The sequence below is a fragment of the Aulonocara sp. 'chitande type north' Nkhata Bay genome, linkage group LG4, assembly GCF_057382095.1.
Source record: "Aulonocara sp. 'chitande type north' Nkhata Bay isolate Kocher_YH1m ecotype deep benthic linkage group LG4, A_spYH_male_GT1.1, whole genome shotgun sequence".
Classification (NCBI taxonomy): domain Eukaryota; kingdom Metazoa; phylum Chordata; class Actinopteri; order Cichliformes; family Cichlidae; genus Aulonocara; species Aulonocara sp. 'chitande type north' Nkhata Bay.
The window spans coordinates 2,556,621-2,581,827 of NC_141347.1; the positions used below are offsets into that span (position 1 = coordinate 2,556,621).

The 25,207-nt window shown below is 42.6% G+C and overlaps 1 protein-coding gene across 2 annotated transcripts in view; it reads left to right on the forward strand.

Moving 5' to 3' along the window:
• Nucleotides 1-25,207, forward strand: part of hdac5 (histone deacetylase 5) — a 66,496-nt gene that overhangs the window by 16,898 nt on the left and 24,391 nt on the right. The window contains exons 1-8 of one of the 2 annotated variants that reach the window (XM_086287927.1): nucleotides 4,687-6,107; nucleotides 15,689-15,784; nucleotides 17,403-17,650; nucleotides 17,731-17,875; nucleotides 17,976-18,081; nucleotides 21,550-21,683; nucleotides 24,077-24,208; nucleotides 24,356-24,465. In XM_086287927.1, coding sequence (XP_086144053.1) covers nucleotides 5,951-6,107; nucleotides 15,689-15,784; nucleotides 17,403-17,650; nucleotides 17,731-17,875; nucleotides 17,976-18,081; nucleotides 21,550-21,683; nucleotides 24,077-24,208; nucleotides 24,356-24,465 — 1,128 coding nt within the window. In that variant the 5' untranslated portion in view covers nucleotides 4,687-5,950. Of the gene's footprint in view, nucleotides 1-4,686; nucleotides 6,108-15,688; nucleotides 15,785-17,402; nucleotides 17,651-17,730; nucleotides 17,876-17,975; nucleotides 18,082-21,549; nucleotides 21,684-24,076; nucleotides 24,209-24,355; nucleotides 24,466-25,207 lie in introns of those variants that run through there. The other variant, XM_086287928.1, reaches the window with a different exon arrangement.

Genomic DNA, 25,207 nt, shown 5'->3' on the forward strand with positions numbered 1-25,207 from the left:
CTATAATGATCTACTAATGGCATCTGACGCAGGAAATTGTTCCGTGATCATTTTTCTTGATCTTAGTGCAGCCTTTGACACCATCGACCACAAAATCTTACTCAACAGGCTGAAGGTTCTGGCTGGTGTATCTGGCACTGCCTTAGACTGGTTTTCTTCCTACTTATCAGACAGAACTTTTTCTGTTAGGACTGATAGGTTCTCCTCTAACACTGCTGCCCTAACTTGCGGGGTTGCACAGGGTTCAGTTTTGGGTCCATTATTATTTTCTTTTTATATGCTTCCTTTAGCTGGCATTATTCAGTCTTTTAGTGACCTGTCTTATCATTTCTATGCAGATGACATTCAGCTGTATATGTCCTTTAAGCCTCATCAGCTGGATAGGCTGTCCACCCTAGTCCAGTGCTTAACTCAGGTTTCTGACTGGCTTTCTAACAATTACCTTGTTTTAAACATGAACAAGACAGAGACCATGATCATAGCTCCTCCTGATCTATATTCTAAAATCAGTCAGGTTCTTGCCCCTTTCTGTTCTTCTGCTAAGCCAAATATTCGAAATCTTGGAGTAATATTTGACTCTTCTTTGGGCCTTGACTCACACGTAAAATCTCTGTCTCGTTCCTGTTTCTTTCATTTAAGGAATATTTCTAAATTGCGACATATGGTCTCCTTAGCTGAACTGGAAAAAATTGTCCATGCATTTGTGTCATCGCGTTTAGATTATTGTAATTCCCTGTTTACCAGCTTGGATAAATCATCTCGTTCTCGCCTCCAAGCTATACAAAACGCAGCAGCCAGACTACTAACTCGCTCTAGCAAGCGAGCTCACATCACTCCTATTTTATGTTCTTTACATTGGCTCCCAATAGATTTTAGAATTCGTTTTAAAATTATTGTTTTAACGTACAGAGCACTAAATGGCCAAGCCCCAGATTATTTATCCAAGCTTCTCACAAAATACACTACTGCTCGCCGTCTCCGCTAGAAGTTAGCAGGAAGTTAGCTTGCTAGCTTCTATCTAAATACAATATAGCATGTCCTGACTGCGGGGTTTTGGAAACAAATTCAAACGTACAGCTCTGTTATCACTTCCAACATAAATGAAGACAGAAAACTAAATAGCAGTGACGTTTGTAGGGTTACTGAAGTTTGGCTAGCTGGTATATAATGATGTGCTACGTGACCGCTAGCGACACAGCTATGTTAGCATAATATAAACAGTTATGTTTGAGTTATGATGCAGCTGTTATACTGGGCAAAGTATGGGACTAATCCGTGGACAGATGATTATAAGTTGTATTGTAATAGCTTTGTGCTAACGATGCTATTTGTTAACTCAGAGCTGATATTTATTTCTTTACATCTTAGTTCTGGACATTATAGATGAAAATGAAAGAAATCAAAACTGAATGAGGATCTGATGGTACGGTCACCGGAGCAACCTGCAAATCTAAAGGCGACCACAGCATTTAAATCATTACATTGGGCAAAACATGCTAAATTGAGCATGTGCAATCGTGTGAGAGTGGTTTGGGGTCTTTGAAAGGATGAAAAGTAGTTTTCTTGAAATGTGCTTGTTTAATTTGCTTAGCTAGTGGAGTGTAACTTCAGTGTAAGGCCTCAAATCAAAACCTTGATTAACTGAACAGTTTACAGTTATTGATTGATTATTTTATTCATACACACTTATGTCATTTTTCATTCATTGCTCATCTCAACTATAAACAAAAATGAAAATTCGGCCTTGACAATGACACCAGAGCATGCAGAAGGATTTATTAATGCATATCATTTGAATGGCAACAAAAATGCCAGTGTCATGGTGGTGCGAGAGGAAAGGTGAGGGGATCAGCACACGTGATAGAATTCATCCTCTGCACCATAGACTATGATTGTTTGGACTAAAGGCACACGTGGAGAACTGAGCATCATTGCTATTCCTATGTCAAGCTGCTAGCATGCTGGGAAAGAAAAGCATATATTAATATATTACAAGTCTCTGGGTGTCGTTGCAGACGTGTGCTTTAACGAAAGCAATACGTTTTTGAACACTTGTGAGTCATCTTCGTTTTACATCATCACTGGTAGGTGTATGTTTAAGGGCACTAAATGTTGGGACACATGGCTTATGTCAGAAATCTGAGTGGACCAGGTTGGAGTCTTTAAATCGAGTTGCCGACAGTCCTCATGATTTTAAAAAAATGCTTGATATTTGCTACTGATGGAGTTAGTCAGGTGAGGGAGACATTTTTCATTCACGGTGAATGTAACGGCAGCTCCTGCTTTGCTCCATGTGCTGGATCGCTTGGGTTAACTCCGTTCATGTTTGTATATGTGTGAGTAGTAGGTACCTGTGCGTCCTTCTCACAGCTTTTTTGACAGCTTTGTCTTGGGACGAGTGACGGGGTGACTGACTGGCTGTAATTTGGTTGTCATGGATACAGATGTAGTAGATACACGCGCACACGAGCACGCACAGACAGCAGTGTGACTCCAGGGGTTGATGCGCCTCAAATAGAAACGCAGAGATGAGTCATCCGCCAAGCTGCTGCAGTACACACACACACACACACACACACACACACACACACACACACACACACACACACACACACACACCTTTAGTAGATGTGTTTGGTATGTTAGACCACTGAGATGTCAGACATGTTGCCTGGACAGTTTCATCTGCTACTATAAACACACGAAAGGCTGATTTTAAGCTAACAGCGCATGTCTTTAATAAATAATCATAGTGTTGGATAACAGAGCAGCAACACAGCAGCCCATTCAGTTTCAACAAGACAGGACACTTCAAGTTAACTTTCTGTATTTACATTTTCTCCCTTTGCTGTGTATATAGTCTTTACTTGTGAGTCATACTGAGGCAGCCTTAGATCTGCTGGAGGACACAGGGAGCTGTTTACACAGGAGGTGAGGATGATGAGGGAGATGAAGGTGATGAGGAGGAGGTGGGATAGAAGTGATGATAAAATGAGTCAAAGAAACATTTCTGGAAAGGAAACAGCAGCGACAGTGGTCAAGGCAGAGATGAAAAGCAGACAAATACATGAATTAGACGAGTCCTGAGCTGGTCTGCTGGATTTGTTTGTCTGTTAAATGTAAAATCACTGATTACACAGAGCTCAGTTTGTTCTCCTCTTTTGCTTTTTCTAATCCTTGCACTCTGCATTTGCCAGCAGCTGAGACATCCCATTATATTTCGTTATGAGGACCAAAACCTATTCTTAATCTCTAGCTTCTGTTATGACTGAATACTGAATGGAACAAACAAATTCTATAAAGAGCAGTTTCAATGAATAATATCCACGCTGACAGCAAAGTGAGGCGTGTAGCTTCTGGTTACAAAGAAGCCTTTGCAGGATTCTCTGTGACAGTTTTCTATTGGAAGTGAGGTGACTGAAAAATGTCTGAAAGAATAGAAAATTTTTTTTGAAGCACGGAGAACGACTGCTCAGGATCAGAATATAAGAAAACAAAAGTCTGGCTCACTGGAAGCAAAATGGGAAGAAATCAGAGGTGACTTAAGACTTATGCACAGTCTTGTAGTTATACTTAATTTAAATTCCTTTTTGAAAATTACATTTTTCAACAAAATGTGAAGAAACTGTTGTGAGTTTGTGTCCAAAAGCGTCTTTGTATTGTGTTTAAGAGATTTTAACGAAAGCCTAACTAGATCTGGCTGTACTTTAACTACCAGCTTTTAACCACAAGATGGTGCAAGTGAGGCGGTGTACTCTTTGTTTAACCCAGCAAGTCCTTAAGACCACAGACGTATTGGCAGCCTGGCAAGCGGCAGATGCTCTTAAAGAAATGGTGGTAGCGAATAAAAAAAAGTTAAGCAGCCATCAAATAATAACATCTTAAACTAGTAAAACACTGCCCCCTGATGGTGGAAGTTGTAGCTAATTCAAACAAGTGTCTTTAAGGCTTCAACGTTTCTTTTCAATAAAAACCTGTTTATGGGTTAAGTGAATGAAGCCTCACAAAAACAATGATTAACAATATTGTTAATGCAATTTAACAGCAAGTACAGCTTAAAGCTGCAGAACCATTCGGAGCACCAACCTGATGGTGGTACTAAATGGAACAGTTGTCAGGATTCCTCCTCTGGGAGCCATGAATGTTGGCCAATCCTTTGGCTGAATGTTGACATATTTTATTGGTCAGGTGGACATATCGGCCAGCCGGTGGCACTAAATGACCATTCAGCAGATGAGCAGGCTTTATCCTCTTGGCACTGTGGATGCTTGGAGCTGATATCACACTGCGATCTTACACTGACTGTGCCATCCCCCAGTGCCCGCTGCTAGCTAACATAAACACCTGCACGGCCACAATTTGTGCACCCAAAAAAAGGGGGGTCGTGGAGCTAGCAGAGCAAGAAGAGGTCCACAGTGCCCGCCCACACTCTTTGATTGACATACAGTATTTGGCAAGCACAGCACAGAAACATGAAAGCACCCAGCGCCACCCTCCCATCCCCACCCCAGAGCTGCAGGCTTACTGCTCCCTCCTTCTCTCCTTCTCTCCCCTCTCTCTGTCTATTTTTATCTCTAGCTCCTCCTCTACCCTAGCAGGCTATTTTCAGCACTGTTCCCCCACCCCAATCGCCTGTGTTTGTAAATGCTTCTCTTCTCTTCTCTTCTCTTCTCTTCTCTTCTCTTCTCTTCTCTTCTCTTCTCTTCTCTTCTCTTCTCTTCTCTTCTCTTCTCTTCTTCTCGTGTCCTTGCTCCCTCTCCTTTCTATGAAGTAAAATGAGCTGTTGTTGACTTTTCTCTGTATCCGTCTAACTTCCTTTCCACCCAGTGATCTACTTTCAGCCTCTCTCTCTCTCGGTCACCCTCCTCCCTCCGTCTCCTGTCTCTCTGTCGACGTTCATTCAGTAGCTCAGTGAGCGTCTCTCTCACACACACACTCATCAGTGACTCTCAGTCAGTGAATATTAGCCGTCTGACCAGCAGCTGTTTGTGGTCGCTGTGTGGAGCTCCACTATCCTCTGTCTTATGATAAGAGGACAGCGTGCCATCTCCTCTCCTGCTGCTCAGTTTCTCAGTGAGGACTCCAAACTCGCCGTCCCAGCGTTCTTCCATTTCCTTCTCTGTCTGTCATTCTCTCAGTGCTTCGTTCTAATTTTGGAAACATGGAACCTCGGGGAGCGCTCTCCCAAAGCTATTTACGTCCTCGCCTCTCCTCCTCCTCCACCTCCTCCTTGCTCTCCTCCTCTTCCTTCTGTTCCTCCTCCCTCTCGTCAGCCAGGAGGAGAACAGCGTGAGGATTCTTTGATGCACACAGAGCTGGGGAATTGGGCTGCTCCTCTGTCTGTATTTTTATTGTGTTGACGAGGCTGCAGCAGCTCCTCTCGTCGTCGCTCCTCGCTCTCACAGCCTGTGGGTGACTGGATTTTCCCTCGCAGCTGAATGGAAGAAACAAACTTTCTGTTCCTTCCATCTGCAACACACCCCAACAGCACTGGAGCCAGCACTGTGTTTCTGCATGGATCAGGACTCCAGGTGATGTAGGTACAGAGAAATAAACCAAAAGACCACACAGACACTTTTCAGGTGGTCTCCTTTGGCTGTTGACATTTTGATTGATCTGCGAAACCCAGCGGAGGGGAGGCTTTCTGTGGGCTGCAGCCGAGACGACGATATTAGAAAGGAGGAGTTTGCTCAAAGTGTCGCCCGCTCGTCATCACAACTCGAGCTGAGCAGTCAGAGACGGCAGAAGCTCCAGGAGTCCGATGGAGACTGGATTACACAAGAGAAGCACAGAGCTGTTCGATTATTTTCTTTTCTTGTAATTTGCGGCCGTTCCCTGCAGAAGTTGGTTTTGAAGTTTTCAGTTTAACTGTATGGGTCTACGGCATGCCTGCGTCTCGGATGAAGAAGTGACTGGTTTAATAAAATAAAGCGCCGGCTCTCGCCTTGGCATGCTGTTGCATCCCACCGTGTCAGGATTGTGCGCCATGTTGCAGACCATCTATGAGACTGAGTCCTGTTTTTCCTCCAGCAGCACAGACAGCCACCATCAGCCTCTGGAGCTCCTGAGCGGCAACAGGGGCTCCAGCGCTGCCATGCCCACTGCTGGTGAGTCATCTATGGGAAAGTAGGGGTGGGGGGAGAGGGAAGGTGGGAGGGAGGGAGTGGGGGTGCTGCGGTGTGCTGGAGTTTGATTAAAACTGATGAATAATTTGATGTTTTCTCTCATAAGTAACGCCTGTGTGGTATTTGTGTTGAAGTTTGTCAGCTGGAGCAGCAGCACTCGCAGCTCGCTGAGGAGACGGTGGTACCTGAGTACACTAAGTGCTCGGTGTCCACAGTTTGCGTCAAACTGTGCACTCCACAGATACCTCATACACGTATTTTTAGATTCAACGTGACTTCCCACATCTTGTCTGTATCGTCTTCTCCAGCAAACACATTGAGGATAAATATTGATGGATGTGTTTAGAAATCATAGATTTAAGTGGAATAACTGTGTGCAGGTTTCCAGTGCTAGGCGTCAGTGTTACAACGCAAAAGATACCCAACCTCAGAAAATATCCTGGTTCCATAGTTTATCCCTGCAGTACAGTTAAACAGACATTTTCTCACAATTGGAACTTTTAACTCTTTAAAAAAAAAATCGAAATATGTGTAAAAGTCTCTCGTTTGACATTGAAAGAGAAAGCTCCACATTTTATGTTAAAACAAAAAGAAAAATGAATCAGATTTTTAGAAATAAAGTGCAAGTTGACGAGCCTGACAGAAGGTCAAAGAGAGATGAGATTCAGTCTTCTTTGTAAGAAGAATATTTCACTCTTAAAGCAAAAAAGCAGTTCTCGCTCTTCTTCACATTTCTTAGAGAAGAAGGGCAGAAAGCCCCGACCAGTCTCTCTTGATCTCTTGTAAAAGGTCTGAGTATTTTTGTAGTTTATGTAGATGGTTTCTTTTTGGCTTTCTCTGTCTGGACACACTTTCTGTCATTCCGTCTCATTCTGTAGACTAAGTTAGCTTTGGGAATCCTTTGGGCATCTTTAGGAAATTGACAGTGTTTTAATTATTTATTTTTGGCTACTCCTATAATGCCAAACACAAATGTACACTAGTAGGAAACATGGGTGATAAAATGGATTTTCTGAGCTTTAGGTAGAGTAGAACTGGCCAAACAATGGTGCCAAAATGAGGTAAAGCAATGTTGAAATGTAGCTTGATGACAGCAGGCTGGAACAAAGAGGATGTATATTGACTCTAATCTTCTTTTGGCTGCAGTTACAATGTTGGCTCCGTGCATGTGTGTGTGTGTGTTCAGAATAAAAGACTTGCAGAGATTGAAGACGCTGTTAATGAAGTAGCTCAAGATTTGTTAGATTTACATGTGTAGTGGCCCAAAATTCCTTTAAATGAAGTAATGAATTTCCTCTTAGATTACAAAATGAAAACAACTCCTGGATCAACACACCTGATAACCGCCTGTTTGTTTATATCATTATAACTGGTGAACTATGTGCACATCTTAAGCTTCTCAAAAAAAGAGAATGTCACGAAAAAGAACTTAACAAAAGAACTTTCACTTGTACCTGAAATATATCGAGTCTTCTTTTGTTTGAATTTTGATTATAGCTTATAATCAAAGCCAGCCTCTCTTATTATTAGAAGAGATATATTACAACACACAAATGGCCAAAATGTTCAAAGAAATGTTTGTCTGTACACCCATGACTCTACTCTACTCCGTTACTCCTTTACTGTGGATTACTGCGTCAGTGCATCGTAGTTGTGGCATTGCAAGGCTGTTATTGAGGTTTCTTTGATAGTGGCCTTTGGCTTTTCTGGATTTTGGGAGTTTGTCATTTTCATCTAGACAGTACTCCAGAGATTCTCTGTAAGGTTCAGGTCAGGTGAGTTCGTTGGCCAGTTTCATTTTGCACTGTGGGCAAGTGCTAATACCTAGATAAAGATATCAACATCTCGAGGAGACTGGATCCTTCACACTGCACTTAAAACACTGGGATATCTTCCTTTAAGTTCTTGAGCCTTGATTTCTAAATGCAATGCAACATTTACTTTCATCTGAAAAGACTTTGGGCCACTGATGAACAGGTAAGACATTTCTCAAGTCTTTGGTTCAGTAGTGGGTTAATCGTAGGGAAGTGACAGATGTAGCATCTTTTCCTGAAGACGTCTGTGCACGGTGGTTCTCGATGCACTGGCAACAGCCTCAGTCCATCCTAAGTTTAGAATCAACTTTTCTTGACCATCATCTCAAGACGTCAGTCACCCGGGCTCCTTTTGGATCTTTTCCTATCACACTTTTCCCTTCCACTAAACTTTCCATGCTTTGGTACGGCACTCTGTGAATCCTGTGTATCCAGCCTTTTCAGCAATGACCTAATGTGGCTTACTCTCGTTGTTGCAGGCGTCAGTGACTGTAATCTGAACAACTGTCAAGTCGGTAGTTTTCCCTTGATTGTGGTTATTTGTATTCTACTAGCGCAAGAGATGCACGACAGTTCTCTTGCTCTAGTAGGCTGGAACTTTATGTAACCACAAAGTAAAAGTTTACCTTTATAAATGAGATTGTGAAAAATAATGAACTTTGTATGATATTCTACCGTAAGTAACAGCAGCTGTCACCTATTGCTATTCCTGTGGACGTTACAGGCTCCTGTTGTATAGATAACCCTTTAATGTATTTACCACCCATCAGCCGTATCCTTTTTTCCTATTGGTAGTTGATCCAATCCCTTGTCTCAAAGTTGAAAGTTTAAATTAGTCCTTGCCCACTATGTGTCAGTAAAGGTTATTTTGGCTTTGTAAGTAGCTTAAATTCATTGACGTTCACAACTATAATCAGTGCTAGTCTGTGTGGACCCATCTGTTCAGTCATGTTTAATTAAATCCACCACTGTCTGTTTTGGTCTCCACCGCCTGTTGTAGGAAATGTGCTCTGCTTTGTTCATCCGATACTTTCTGAACTTTTCCATCTGCTTAACTGTAAGCATTCAATGAGAGCTTTTTGTACACAACTGATGTCGGATGCTGAAATGACCAAGCAAGATCACAACCGTGAGACTCAACCAGAAGCTATAGAGTGTAAAAACACAATGACGAAATGTACAGTGTTAAACGCTGAGGAGGCCTGCTTCATGGGGTGATAATTCTTTGAGGTTTCGTTACTGTTACTGGTTCACTTTACATTGTACGTGACCACTGAAGTTGAAATATAAAAACATAACTTGGTGCATCTTTAAAGCTACGTATATTCTGTGGCACAATTAATTGTACCAGATGTTCTCAGGTACTTTCAGCCCAGTGTAACACAACAGACAAGATCCACTGTGGATGACCTACAGTCTGCCATCCCATAATGCTTAACCCACCCATCAGTCTCTATAGCAACACCACACATGTGACTCCTCTCCCTCTCTCTAAGCTTCTAATTTGTCTAAAGTACACACAGCCATTATACTATTTTTACCTCACTCTCCCTCTTCCTCTGCCTTTTCTTTCTCTTGCTCTGTCTCTCTGTCTCATGGCTTTTTTTAGAGTGTTTTGCAGGGCTGACGTCATAGTGCCTATTTTCTTTTAGCAATGCAGAGTGAACAAGACGGGGAGAAAGAAAGCAGGAGAAAAATATTGGTTTGCAGAAATACCTCCCAGCAGAAGCAGCACCAGTGTGAAATAGGAGTGATAGAACCAGAGAAAGAGTGTAAAGTAATCCAAATTGGACTTCAAACTCCACATCCCTGATGGGATACATCATGCGATTTCCAAAATATTTGCAGTGACAAATCTTGGCCAACACTTAGTAAAGCATCTTTGACTCTGTCTGGATACTGACCGGATCACAGTTGCTTTAAAGCAGCCACATGAGGTATTCCTGTCAGAGGCATTAGTGGGAAATTCCCAGTTAGTAGATTGTAGGACTGTAACGCTGCAGCCAGGCTGACAAAGAGTCAGAGGTCCGCTGAGCCAAGCATTCCTTTAAACTGAACTAGTAGACTTCATTAATTTCCTCACAAATAAAATATTCAATATTCAAAAAATATTCAAAACCACCTCACAGACATATCATTATTTACAGATACTTTCAGTAGTATGGATATTTATTTAGACTCTTTCTCTCTGATTCATTTTTCAGTAATTGTTTTCCTCCAAATCATCAACGTGTCTGTTAGATTCCATTCCTACAAAAGTGCTTAATGAAGTCCTACCATTAATTAATGCTTCAGTTTTAAATATAATCAGTCTCTATCTCTATTACTGGCCTGTGTACCACACACCTTTAAGGTGGCAGTAATTAAACTGTTACTTAAAAAGCCATCACTTGACCCAGCTTGCGTAGAAATTATAGGCCAATCTCCAACCTTCCTTTCCTCTCTAAAATCCTTGAAAGAGTAGTTGTCAAACAGCTAACAGATCATCTGCAGAGGCTTATTTGAAGAGTTTCAGTCAGGTTTCAGAGCTCATCACAGCACAGAAACAGCTTTAGTGAAGGTTACAGATGATCTTCTTATGGCCTCTGACAGTGGACTCATCTCTGTGCTTGTCCTGCTAGACCTCAGTGCAGCGTTCGATACTGTTGACCAGAATATCCTATTAGAGCGATTAGAACATGCTGTAGGTATTACAGGTGCTGAACGCAGTGGTTTGTATCATATCTATCTAACAGACTCTGGTTTGCTCATTTAAATGGGGGAAGTCTTATAAACACACTAATGTTAATTAGTTCCGCAGGACTCTGCTTACATTATACATTCTTACATACATTTTCATTGCTATATAGATGATACCCAGCTTTATCTGTCTACTAAGCCAGATGACCACACCAATTAGTTAAACTGTAAGAATACCTTAAAGACATGAAAACCTGAGTGACCTCTAATTTTCTTCTTCTAAACTCAGGATATTGTACTTGGCTCTAAAAACCTTAGAAACATGGTGTTTAACCAGATACTCTGGACTGCACTACCTTGTCCTCCAATAACAGTCAGAGTCATTGTTGACCAGCACATGCGCATATTAGACAAATATGTAGGACCGCTTTCTTCCATTTGCACAATATCTCTAAAATTAGAACCATGCTGTCTCAGACTTATGCTGGAAAATTAGTTCATGCATTTATTACTTCTAGGCTGGACGAGTGTAACTCATTATTATTAGAATGTCTTAAAAACTCTGTGAAATGCCTTCAGTTGGTCCAAAATGCTGAAGTGAGAGTACTGATAGGGACTAGAAAGAGAGAGCAGATTTATCGAATACTGGCCTCTCTTTATTGGCTCTGTTAAATCCAGAATCACATTTACGTTTTTTCTCCTGATGAACAAGGTCTTGAATAATCAGGCCCCACCTTATCTTAAAGACCTCATATTAGGGCGATTTGGTAATATGTGTTTCCTACAATATTCAAAAGTAGAATGGGAGACAGAGCCTTCAGCTTCCAGATCCCAGATTTGATTGCTACTTCTAAGAATAATATCCTTTTTCATAAAACTTATAGTTAGGGGTAGATCAAGTGACCCTGAATCTTTCCTTAGTTATGGTGCAGTTGGCTTCACCAATGCACTGAGCGTTTGCCACCTCTTTTCACTCATCATGTTTGTTTACACCTCTACATTTAATAACTAGTTATTATTAATCTCTGGCTCTCTTCCACAGTGTGTCTTTTATCCCGTTTCCTCCGCTCACCCCTAACCCGTCACTGCAGATGGCCCCGCCCCTCCCTGAGCCTCATTCTACTGGAGGTTTCTTTCTGTTAAAAGAGAGTTTTTCCTTCCCACTGTTGCCAGGTGCTTGCAAATAGGGGGTCATATGATTGTTGACTTTTCTCTGTATTATTGTAGGTTCTATTATAAAGCAGCTGTTTTTGTGATTTGGCGCCTTATTAATAAAATTGAATTGAATAAGACACAAATGGTTCATTTCACCGGTCCAAGCAACAACAACAACAAAATAAAGTACTTGGGGATTTTTATCCTGAATTTATAGTTGAGCGGCTGTAGATCATTTTTATTTCCTTCATGCTCATTATTATGGAGAATATTTATATGGTTTGCAAAATCTAAAATGAGCCATTTGACAAACAATAGTAAATACTGAAGAATCTTAGTTTCATTATGCCAATTCTTAGAAGAAAATGGAAAAATGTAAAATTCATTTTTTTTTAAAAAGTAACAATATTTAATACAAAATGAAGTCAATAGTTACTGCTCTCACATTTACACTGTTCTACTTTTCTGTTAATTAATCTTTTTATCCAGTAGTTTGACAATTTTCCTGAAGTACCTTTGGCCAAATGGAATCTCCTTGTGCTGGTGATTTCAGTGCTTCCTTGTGTGATGGATGGATGCACAGAGTGTACAGACTTGCTTTTATGGACGTAGCGTTGGGCGATGGAAGCTAACAGTCATTGCATTTGTTTGCTTGGTCCTTATCCATTAATTAAACTGCAATTTGTGGTCCATTGATTAGCCACTTCAACTTGCTGTTTGAATAAAGAGGACATGGCTAGTAATAGAAAATCACAAAATGCTTGCTAAATTACTAATGCTAGCTGTTTCCATCAACCCACAGATAGTACCTGATCTCGGATCAGGTAAATCAGAGTCAGCAGCGGGTTATCTAGTTTGTCTATCCACTATTAATCTACCCTCAAAGACCAGAAGTTTGTTCACAATGTGCATGCACAAATTAACAGTCCTCCTAGCTTGCCCAGCTCAAGCCAGTGTTAATGGCACATGCACATGCTCATCAAATCGACCGGTGCTATGTATTCTAGGGAGGCAAGCATACTTAAGCCTGCTTACAGAGTTAACAGCTAACTGTGGCTGCATGATGACAGTAATTTAAAGGATGGTGCACACATGCAATGAGAGAAGCTCATGGGACAGAACACTCTTTGAGATGCAAGGAGAAATATTGATGTTGATTTTTTACATGTTACTGGACAAGCAGTAACATGTTTGTCCAGTAACATGCAGTGGTGGCTTTGCTTGCCCTGATTGAATGCCACTGATACACATTTATTTAATTGGAGTTCTTCACGCCTTCATTTTTAGCTTGCTTTATAATAAACTCTCTGGTTTTACGAGGTTCATTCATTTTCTTGAAGAAGTGTGCCTGTGTATCTTATTAGGGCCAGGGTATAATGACCAGTCCGTCTTGTTTCCATCCAGATTCATTGACTGGACGAAGTGGACCCACAGTCTGTCTTTCATTCTTTTTTACTGCATCTGCCGTGGTGCATGAATGACTGCGTGGTGCTGCAGTGAGCAGTAGTCAGTTAGAAGCCGATACTGGATGATTGACTAAAATGTTGCCTGAGCCCTGCCTCTGTGTCAGACTGTACGTTAGTGTGTGTGTTTACCAGACTATAAATGTCTTCAGTTTGACGTCAGACGCTGGCTGCTGTGGAATGCTGCTCTGTTGCCAAACGGACTGTTGTACCCACACTCACAGACCGGTCTCTCACGTACACACACATATACAGACAGAGTGTGTGTTGTAGTGGAAGGGGAGACACGTGCGTCACAGTGAAACTCCAGAATATTTGTTTAGGTAATTTGTGAACGGCTGCACACATATGCACAGGCACACTTGTTTATCCAGAGCTCCCACTTTTTGGGCATTTTTGGTCACAAACCAGCAGCCTGAAAAGCTTCTGCTGATTTCATATACCTGTGTCATGAAGCACTTGTTCACTCGTTGTAGATCCACTTCATGTTTCTCTTCAGCTCTGCTATGATCTGAAGCCAAAGTCGTCACAATCTAACAGGCTTGGCCCTACTGTCGATGTTCCTGTTTGATTAGCTTAGAAGCCACATGGGAAGCGTCAGACATCAGAGACCAATCGGTCCAACTCAGAAAGGTCAAAGGTCAGACTTCACAGTAGGTAAAACCTAATTAAATTTCCTCCCTGGTCTGCAGACAGGAAATGTCCTGACGTCACAGCGTGCTGCCGTGTGTGGCGTTTCCTAAGAAATAGCCTGATCCTCTCATAGGGGTCACCAGGAGAGCAAAGGCAGGTCACGGTTACAGCCCTTCTCCCGGACACAGTGATGGCTGCTGATGGAGCAGGAATACGAGGACCTCTCTGCCCCTCTCTCTCATTGCTCTCATCTTTTACTCCCAGCCCTAAATTACAAATGACCAGAGTCTCCGTTATATGGCAGCCTTTGGGAGTGAAGAAAGTAAGAAAACAGATTTTTATTGGTTTATTAAAGTTACCTTTCACATTTTATCTGACACCCCCTTCACTGATGTAGACAGAACGTAGACAGAAGAAGAAGGTTTTCTGTGTCTTGCTCAGACCCTCTGAGGTGCGGGATCTGCAGCTTCTCCGTCCCAGCGTACAGACTGTGTGTTGATGCTGACGGTGCTTGTTGGTGCAAATGTAACACTTCTTTGTCTTGTAAGGGAAAAACACAAACAGTCTATGAAAACATTTAGGGAACGTTTAAACATTCAAAGTGAGAAAAGGAGAGTTTTCCACTGCCTGGCTCATAGTCCATCTAGCATTGCTCCAGGTATCTTATAGCAGCAGCCTGGAGAGCACATCATTATCTAAATTACAGGTTATCTTATCTAAAATATAAACATGGGCTAATGATCTAAGTAAATATTAGCAGACAGACTGTTGTGGGTGCGTGCATCGAGTCCAACATGGTTAAAACGTCATCTGATCTCCCAAAGTCCCGGACAGCTACGCAGGACCTTTGCGATACTCATCCCTAGTGTTAACCTGTTGCTTCTTTGCGCTTCCAAGGGCCAAAACTAAAGAATCAGTCCAAATGAGATCATACAAACTCTCCCCCCCTCTTCCTCTTTCTCTCTCACTAACATTCACTTATACACACAAGTGATCAGTATAAGCTGATTGGAGCTGCTAAGCTGATTGGAACCTTCCGATCTAAGCGCTGCTGAGGCTTGTAGCTTAAATGTACTTGTGAAAAAAAAGAAGAAGAGTACATTGCAACAAATGCAGCGAGCGAGTGACGACAGTCAGCTTAAACTGAGTGCATTTCTGTACGTACACAAATGATGCTTCATTTCTGTTAAAATGAAGCCGATCTTATAAGTTATTGTGAAAAAGTCTTTAAGAGAGTAGCCAGTGTCCAAAAGCAGGTTTTGTTTGTAGGTTATATTAAGGAAGCTCACCAATTAATCAGTATCACAGCTCGTAATTATTAATCAGAGGTCATAGCCTGTTGACACACTTAAAAAAAGTCAGCTGCTGGGCTTAGCTAGGCTTTGTCTGAAGCAGGAAATCAATATGAATCTGGCATTTCAATTAAGAACAAGTGTTACAGAAACGAGTGTTACAAGACACTTTTTCTTTGTTCCTTTTTCTTTGCTTGCTACTCGTACTACTGTAATAATCTGTCACTATTAGTATGTAAAGCACATGTTAGCATGTTGCTGCAGTGTCCTTTAGTGTAGCCATGCTGAATAAAGGCTGACTTCAGCGCTGGAGCTCAGTGCTACCCACTGCTGCTTGTGAATATTTTTAGGCAGCAGGACTGTCCCCCTCACTTTTCTTACAACACTATCACAGCCCATCTGAATGACATGGAAGCTGTCTCTATGTGGGTGTGTATGCGATGAGTGATGCAATAATCTGCTGTGTCCCTGACATTTTCCACACTAATCAATCACTCATTTCTCTATTCTCGCTCTCTTTCCTGCAGTAGTGGAGGTGAAGAGCAGCCTCCCATCAGGCATGCAGAGCCCAGTAGGAACAGCAAGCGAGCAGAGAGGAGGAGGAGGAAGTGGTGGAGAAGGTGGTGAGTAGGGAGTCCTCTAAGAGTCCTTGAAGTGGGAGGTGTGTGTCTGTGTGTGTGTGGTGGTACAAATTTTAAAAAATAACCAGAATGTGGGAAGTGAAGTGTCTGATGCTTCAAATTTGACGCTCACAGCGTGCCTAACGTTCCTCACCCCAGCGAATGATATACATACCTATGGTTATGTATGTCATATGTATCATGGACAGTGTGCAAGAATGATGTAGTTATCGTGATGTCACCCACCGGTTTGTTTCCTGGTACGAAACTTTCAAATCAGAGCTGGTGTTTGTGGGTGTTTGTGATGAGCGAGGGGTCTGACTACAACGTGCCATTCATGAGCCAGTGTAAAGTGTAAAACCCTTCTTTAGTAATATCAGAATAACCAAAACTGGGCTTAACCTAGACTCATATTCAAAGTTTTTACAGAGGTCATTTTCACACGGACCACAAAAAGTGTGCAGGAATGAGGCAGCCAATCAGGACTGTGCTTAGCCTTTACATTTCAAGCACAGGCCTGATTGGATAAAACCTTCTCCAAAGCATCCCTTCTTATTTTAGCAGGTTGTAAGCATCTGTGAGACCAGTTGCTGGACTTCAGAGGGAGAAATGTTGTGCCATTCCTGCCTGATAGATTTGAGCAGCTCATGAGTCCTGGTTCTACTTTCTTATAGTTTTCAGTTTAATGAAGCAACTGTTCCACGATGCGCCCATGCTGCTGTAATAGATGCAGGGTACAGTTTAGCATTGCCTTGCTGAAATATGTAAGGCTTTTCCTAAAAAAACATCAACTGGATGGGAGCACACATTTCTCTTGAACCTGTGTATAGTTTTCAGCACTGATGATTTACAGATGTGCAAGCTTCATACCTTCATACCAAGTGAGCACTGATACTGATGATCTTTAGTTTGGAGGACTGAGCTTCTGTTTTTGCCAAAAAGAATTTCAAATTTCTAATCATCTGAAGACAGAAAGGTTTGCCTCAGTCCATTTTAAATGAGAAGACGGTGGTGTTTAGCGATCATGTTCACATAGTGCTTCTTCTTCTTCTTTGCACATAAGAGCTTTAACCTAAGTTTGTGGATGGGACGGTGCACTGTGTGCTGAGAACCTGAAGATCAGGGTCGTCCAAGACTGGTTTTTGGCCTTATCCTCTTTGCACAGAGATTTCTCAGATTTTCATAATCTTTTGATACTACTGCTTTAGATGATAAGATATTCAAAGTCATCACAATTATACATTGAGGAATTTTTCCAAAGACCCAATCCTGTTACTGACGTGTTGCCAATAAACCAATATTAGATGCAAAATGTTGTTCCAGCTCATTTTATTAACACTTACCTTTGCAGCCTTTAGTTTCTCTTTTTTGTTGCTGCTGCCAGAATATAATATTTTTCATAAAATAAATAAAAGGTCTCAGATTTTAGCTTTTAAATAGTGTCCAGTGTGATGGCTGCTGTACTGTTCTTCACACAGTTTTGCTGGAAGGAAATAAAAAAATTAATAATTAGGAAATGGAAAAAATGCAGTAATTCAAATCAGACTGCAGATATACAGAATCAGAAGCTCAGCTGTGCACTTGGCTAAAGTTGATGCCATGTTGTTTTTGACATTTCCAGGTGGGAGTCCTGGAGAAAGCCCGGGAGGAGGAGGAGGCCCGGTGGACCTGCGAACTGAGCCCAGGGTAGGGTCTGTGTCCGGGGGGGCAGTGGTGGACACAGCCATGAGAGAGCAGCAGCTCCAGCAGGAACTCATTCTCCTCAAGCAGCAGCAGGAGCTGCAGAAACAGCTGCTGTTTGCAGAATTTCAGAAAAAACACGAAGTGCTAACAAGACAACACGAAGTCCAGCTGCAGGAACACTTAAAGGTGAGCTGAAGCACCAGCTCTCTTTCCCGCTGCCTTATTCCAGGAACCATTCAATAACCTGTGTGTGTATTTGTGTGTAGCAACAACAGGAGCTGCTGGCAGCCAAACGACAGCAGGAGCTGGAGCAGAAGAGGAAGCTGGAGCAGCAAAGACACGAAGAGCAGGAGAAACAACGGCTGGAGCAGCAACTGCTGCTGCTGAGGAACAAGGAGAAAGGCAAAGAGAGTAGGTCATCCTGATGCTACTCGCAGACCACAGGCTGTTTGCATACAGACAGGGAAGTGGCCTGATTGCTTTGTGTGTTTGTGTGTGTGTGTTTTGGAAGGTGCCATTGCCAGCACAGAGGTGAAGCTGAAGCTGCAGGAGTTCCTTCTCAGTAAGAAGGAGCCTGGTTCTGGCGGACTAAACCATTCCTTCTCCCCAAAGTGCTGGTGAGGACCAAAACTGTTTCAGAGTGTGTGTGTGTAGAAATGGGAAAGTGTTTCCCACTGATGGTTTGATCTTCTGCATCAGAACTAATATAACATGCACTTAACACACTTCGCTATGAAAACAAAACAGAAATAAAACAAAGCCGGACCTGAGAGATATCGAGGAAGCACTCTTCACTTTCCAAGCTGAGGAGAGTGTGAGGGTGCTGTTTTACCCGCGATATCATGAAGTTGTGTTTAGTTTGTCTTTATGTAGAGAAATAAGCATTAAAACACACATGGCTTTGGTTTTACACAGTTATACCTCGTTACCATGGTTATATGTAGTATTTGAGGGAAAATGATGCAATTTGGTGAGCAGCTCTATCTCATTAAATTGACAGTATGCAGTTAATGTACTAGAGTCATGTCTTAGGTCACTGGATAGTAACATAATCACTGTGACACCGCGGCATGTGCATGGTGCAGTGATGCACATGCAAATCCTCTGTGCTATGGCTCAGCAATAGCAATAGTAAGCAATGTTTATCTATGTGGCACTTTTCCAGACACGAGTCACCAAGTGTTTTATGGAAAACGCTGTGAATAATGCAAACAGTGAGAAAGAAACCTGAGGAAAAACTTGAGAATGCAAAAATACTGCTCGGATAATTAAAGAACGCGGACATTAGTTAAAGAGAAGTTACAAAGACAGCAACGTACACAGCAAAGAAGAAACACGTTACTCGAACATCCGAGGACACTGCTCTGTCTTCAGCTGACTTTAACAGCAGAGCTCACCGGTGCAGGTGCAGCCGTCCACAGGCCGGACTCATGGTTCCAACAATAATGTAACACTGTTAGAGCTGAGTGAGCAAGCTCAAGGGTGAAGATGACGCATTTAGGACACCATGCAAGGGAGCGTGTGATGCTCTGGAGGAGGAAACATTCAGACTGGATCCTGAATGCAACAGAGAGACGTTGAGGGTCATGCTGGGCATCGATTTCCATTTCTAATCGATTTGATTTGAATCAATTTTGACTGACAGTCAGAAATACAGTGGAACCCCGACTGACGAAACTAATTCGTTCCCGAGGGTCTTCGTAAGTCGAAGCACCCATCGCGCCTTTTCAGTGAACGATAGGCTACAGGCTAATTGCTAACTGCAACAACAATACGTCGTTTAAGTGGAACAGCGAAGTGCAAGTACCAAAGCCAAGGGGGTTGTCACATGATTCAGAAGGCATTCTGGGCTCAGCCAATCAGAGCCAGCGGATTTCGTTACGTGGGCATTTTGCCGTAACACGGGCAGAAATATTGCCGTTAAGTCCCTCCGTAACTTGAATTTTTTGTTAAAGGGGGTATTCGTAAGTCGGGGTTCCACTGTATTATATTTCTGATCATTTATCAGTATTGACACTTGTGAGATTTCATCAGAGGTGTAAACATCACAGCAGATGCCTTTGTGTCAAAGTAACTGAGGATAAAACAGAAAAAACATGAAGCAGATTTTCCTGGCCTGGCTTTTTATAGCAGATGACCTAAAAAATATTCTGCATTAGATCGAAAACTGAAGAAAACCATAAATCGACATATGAGCATTATCTGATGCTGCTGACGTGAAGCAGAGCAAAGTTAGAGGTTTCATTAGAGACACAGCAAAGCAATTTGGAATTTGGTATCATTTTAAAACATTGACATTTCTTCGGTGTGGAACAGCAGAAATCAGGCTTTCTTATCGGAGGTCATTTGTGTACGGCGCTGTACAAAACGGTAATAAGCAAGCTAATAATGCAGAAAACAGAGATTTGAGATGGGAAACCGTTCTTGAAGTACACTGAGAGAGAGAGGAAGTATGATTTTATCGTGGTGGAAGCAAAACAGCAAAAGTAAGAGGGAATCCATGACGATGTTTATCAAACGTGAAGCAAAATTTGGATCTTTTGCTGCTGGTTCAGCGAGAGCGACAAAACCTGCAGCATCAGAATCTGTGAGCTGTCGGCTCTCAGGCCCGGCGGCGTGTCCGTGTACGTGCCGTCGGGTGAACGATCCGCGCTTTGTATTTACATCTTTGTGTGGAATCCGTGTACCTGCTCTCATTTGTTGTTGTAGCTGTTTAGCGGTTGTTGAAGTAGTTTTGTGAGCTTCAACCTGAGATTCTGGCATTTCTGGCAAAATGCATTTTTATTTAAAAATATTTCAGGATTTACTTTATTTTATTGAAGCTAAAGTCGATTTGAATCTGGAAAATCAATTTTTAAACCCAGCCCTAGTTGACGGGACTCTTATGTAGACTAGCAGGAGCATTTTTGAATTTGGGTGGGAAGTGAGTCATGTACTTTCCCCCTTTTTATTTTAGTAAATGTTTCCCACTTTGTTGAACTGGCCTCTCGAGTGTTTTAGTGCTGTTTATCTAAATAAAAGTTCCCGCCTGTATTAAAACTCAAGCAGTTTCGAGTGCTTCAAAATAAAGTTTGGTTGTGTTATCTTAATGAGGCGCTGTCTATGACAGCTATTAAAGCGTGGACCCAATCCCAGTCCACGAGGGCCGGTGTCCCTGTAGGTTTTAGGTGTGTCTTTGATCCACCACAGCTGATTTAAATGGATAAATTACCTTCTCAGCATGTCTTGAGGTTCTCCAGAGGCCTGGTAATGAACTAATCATGTGATTCAGGTGTGTTGACCCAGGGTGAGAGCTAAAACCTGCAGGGACACCGGCCCTCGTGGACTGGGATTGGGGACCCCTGTATTAAAGTTTCATTATGGCCTGTTCTAACAGAAGCATCACATGTTCAGTTTTCCTACAGCAGAACGGACCAAAGATTGTCCAGTTTTGATCCTCCTATAGAAAACGTCGATCCCAAAGCTGCTCGCGTTGTGTTTTCAGTGAGCTGAGCTCTTTTTCGTTTTCTACTATTAATAACAGCCACAAACCCATCGTTCTCTGATGTATGTTTTTTTCAGTCTGATGTGTGGATAATCACCTGAATCATGTTAAAAAATATTGCTCCAACACCTCAGACACATCTCCATAACACACGCTAACATACCAGACACCTACGCCTGAATGACAAAAAGCTGTCACTTCCCATGAACGTAATGAGTTCCCAGTCTGAAAAGGGCCGCAGACAACACGATGCCACGTCCTGTTAGAATCAGCAGGGCCAGAAGCAACCGGCAATGTTCACTGATCTACAACAACAACAGAAAAGGTCAGGTTTGAGTGTCATAAGCTTTTACCCAGACCCGTTCTGCAGCAGCTATAACACAGGAGGAAATTAAAGGAAGAAGCACAGAGAGAATGTTTCCACACTGACAATCAAAGGAAATAACGCAGCATTCTAGGAAGTGTAGGAAATGACTAAATGACGTACACGTCCCTCGAGAACCTGGGCAGAAAATGACATTCAGCGCTTGGTCTCATGGTACGATAAAAGGGTTTTCCCAGGCAGCTAATCTGCCGTCTGTTTGGGTGTTTGTGTCTGCAGGGGAGCCCAGCACACCTCCCTGGAGCAGAGCTCGCCTCCGCAGAGCAACACACCGGGGACTCCTCCTTCCTATAAACTGCCCCCTCTCCTGGGGAACTATGAGGGCAAAGACGACTTCCCACTCCGCAAGACGGGTACGAGTGTGTGTGTGTGTGTGTGTGTGTGTGTGTGTGTGTGTGTTTGCACGTACACAATTCATAAGGTATGCAAAGGTGGTGCAGTATTGTCATATAATTATTTACTTGTGAAATAAGTGTTGCAGACTGCCTTACCTGGACCTGGAACAAAAGTGTGTAGATACTCCCCAATGCAACGGACAATTCCAACCTACCAGACACATCTCATATATATTAAAGGTGTTTAGGTGGATCCACACATGACAACAGGTGGAGTCCCGATGGCCGAGCAGTTGTTCCTGTTATACTTTGCAGTCTGCTGCCTGGGTGCATGAGTAGTCGGTGTAATCAAAGTCTCTGTGGAAGACGGAGTGAGTAAAGTAAATTTCGCTCACTGTTCGACCCAAATGGACCCTAGTGGACTCGCTGATGGAGAAAGTTTAAAACACACGTAACAATGTAGCTGTGATATGCTACATGCAAAGCAACTGTGGGCACGTCTCAGGTTCATTTTACTCAGCAGCATCCATGGAGGTGAAGAAAACCTCATTTTACTTATGAAGGGGCGTCAAACAATGACACAGTCATCTGCACAGTCCGAGTCTGTGTCTAACAGGGACCGGCCGTCCGCCATAAAGCGATGAGCGACAAGCCCACAAACTGAAGCTCGGTCACAGTCAGAGCACATCAGCTGGTCCCCACGTCAGCTGACGATTTACAGTTGCTAACTCTTACACAGGGAGCTGTGTTTAAGCTGCTTGAGCCTGCACACAGATGCTGGACATCTGGAAGGGAGTTTGCAGCCCACCTCCACCCCAGCTCTTTCTTTCATGCTATTTCTGAATTGTCCTATCTGTCGTCATTTGTCCTGTGGTGGGATCTTGTTGTTGCTCTCCCCGCCTAAGGCTTTTCATGTGTGCACATGGAAAGTGGAGGTTCTCAAATAGATGCCGCCAAATATAAATGGCTGCAGATGGAAACATCATTTTCTTTTGACTGTTGTGGTCTCAGCTGAAGTAGCAGTTACCGGATAACATATTTGCCTCTGTAGTTAAATTGTTTAAATGCTCAGCGTACAAAGGTCGCCCACAACACTCCAAGACAGACAAGAGCGCAGCAGCTGGGCTACGTGAAGCTCACATGGATGTGTGGCAGGACCTCCGTACTGCATCTGCACCACCCGACTGCAAAGACTGTAGTTGTCACTCGTGCACAGCACATAGGTCTGAGGTATTTTAGCTTTACTTTATATAGTAAAGCTAAAATGTGATGGATATATATATATATATATATATATATATATATATATATATATATATATATATATATATATATATATATGTGCGTGTGTGTGTGCGTGTGTGTGTGTGTGTGTGTGTGTGATATGATCATATACATGTCCATAAACCCAGCTTCTGATGCTCCTACACTGAATTATAATCATAGTCTGTATCATAGCCAACACCAGGGTGAAGCAGTTTCGGTGTAAGGTTAGCACGAGGTTGTATTTTAGCCACATGCTCTCTTTCATGCATCATGGCTTCACAGTTTGTCTCTTACAGGGTTTCTGTTTCAGTTATGCCATGTAGATGTGCACGTACCCTAACCTCCCAGCAACCTGCCAGATTTTAAGAGGTTCAAATTTGTGCTAGATGGAAAATTGGCTACAATTGCAGATAGAAGCATCCATGCCGTGATGTTTTCAGCTCTAAAGGGTTCTTCCTTTTAGCCAGTCATCCAAATATAGAGGCAGGAACACTTTGTAGATGTGCATGACACGGGTGCTCTTCAGTGGCACTTGTGTAAATCACATAGACCAGATTAAACTCACTCTTTGTAAATATACTCCAGTGTGTCCCGGGATACTGTGTGCAGGTTCTGCTGCCTGGCTCACAATAATGACAAATGGTTTTTAGCATAACAAATGCCAGGCCGAGCTGTCATTGGCTGCCCTGATGCCACCGGGTAAGCAGTGACATGTCATCCCTCTGGATCCAGATACTGTTTATGCCACTGAAAACTTCATGTTTTCCCTTCTACTGTTTATTATCCTCACCTTGACCCATACACCAAAAATAGCTTAAACTCCACTGTGGCTGCTCGTTTAGCAAACGACCCAGCCAAATTGTAATGTAGGATTAGCAGACTTCTCAGTCTGCCCTGATAGAATCTTGTTGGCAAGTCACCAGGTGACTTAAAATATCACTGAAGCCCTCTGCCAAAACAAACCACTGCATGTTACCAGTGACCTATAATGAAAAAGAAACAAGACAGATCAGCAGCCGACAAAATAACTGTTCTTCTTTCACCTGCGTTCCGAGCACAGCTTAGTATTTACAGGAAATGGTCTGCGTTACACTGATGTCTCTGCGCTGAACAGTTTTATCTCCCCTCTCTCTTTACTCGTCCAGTCTCTGAGCCTAACCTGAAGGTGCGTTCACGCTTGAAGCAAAAGGTGGCAGAGAGGCGGAGCTCCCCTCTCCTCCGCAGGAAGGACGGAACTGTCATCAGCACCTTCAAGAAGAGAGCCATAGAGATATCAGGTGAGCAGAGACGCTTACGTTTTCATTCTGAGAAGAAGTGCAAATAAGCTCTCAGGTGCAGAGTGTTTAGTGTGAATAGCTGCTTTAATCAGAAATTTAAAATGAATTTGCTGCTCATTTATTCCTGTGTCTGTGTCTCTCCACCAGTTTCCTCTCTCTGTAACAGTGCTCCGGGGTCAGGTCCCAGCAGTCCCAACAGTTCCAATACAGCTATTGCCAACGGCAATACTGGATCAGTCCCCAACATACAGACTGAGGTACACGTGCACACACACACAGGCTGGCTTCATTTTCAGTTCTTCAAACTCGACACGAAGCTCGAGTTTGCCCCCTGCAGTTCAGTGTGGAGCACTGAATCAAAAATGACGATATGGGGGAAACTGTAACAGGCAACATGTAAGCAGCTGTGTGAAAGTGATGATTGAGCAGCAAAAGGCAGCATTTAATCACCTTGAACTTCTGCAGGAACTCTGGCTTTGCCCCTGTGTTGTCTTCTTTGCTGTATCTGCAGAGTGTTTCTGCGTGTAGTTGTGCTTTCTGTTCTGTACGTTGTGTTTGCTGTGCATACTTTGATGCTGTTTGGGTCACAGCCAAAGTATAAACCATTTTAGCACTGCAATCTTGGAAAAGAAAACATTCTCGAATTTTTATTGTTTGTCAAATGTCAAAGATAAAATTGCTCACTTTGACGCAGAAATAGGGCTGCAAAAATACTAAGTTATAAATATCTAACTGTACCTTTAGTGGTTCAGAGCTAGTCACTGGAGGGAAACTCTAAAGTACTCCCTGCACCCTGGAGGGGGGATTTTATTTGTACCCTTGTGGTTTGTGCTTACAGAAACAAATCTTGAACCTCTAATTACAGTTTCACAATAGTATAACAGAATAAAAAGAGACATTTAAAAAAGGCCACAGAAAACCCAGAATCGTTTTGCTGTGAGGCATCTGCACCACCCCTACAAGATCAAACTTCTGTAATGTCTACAATTATTTTTGGAG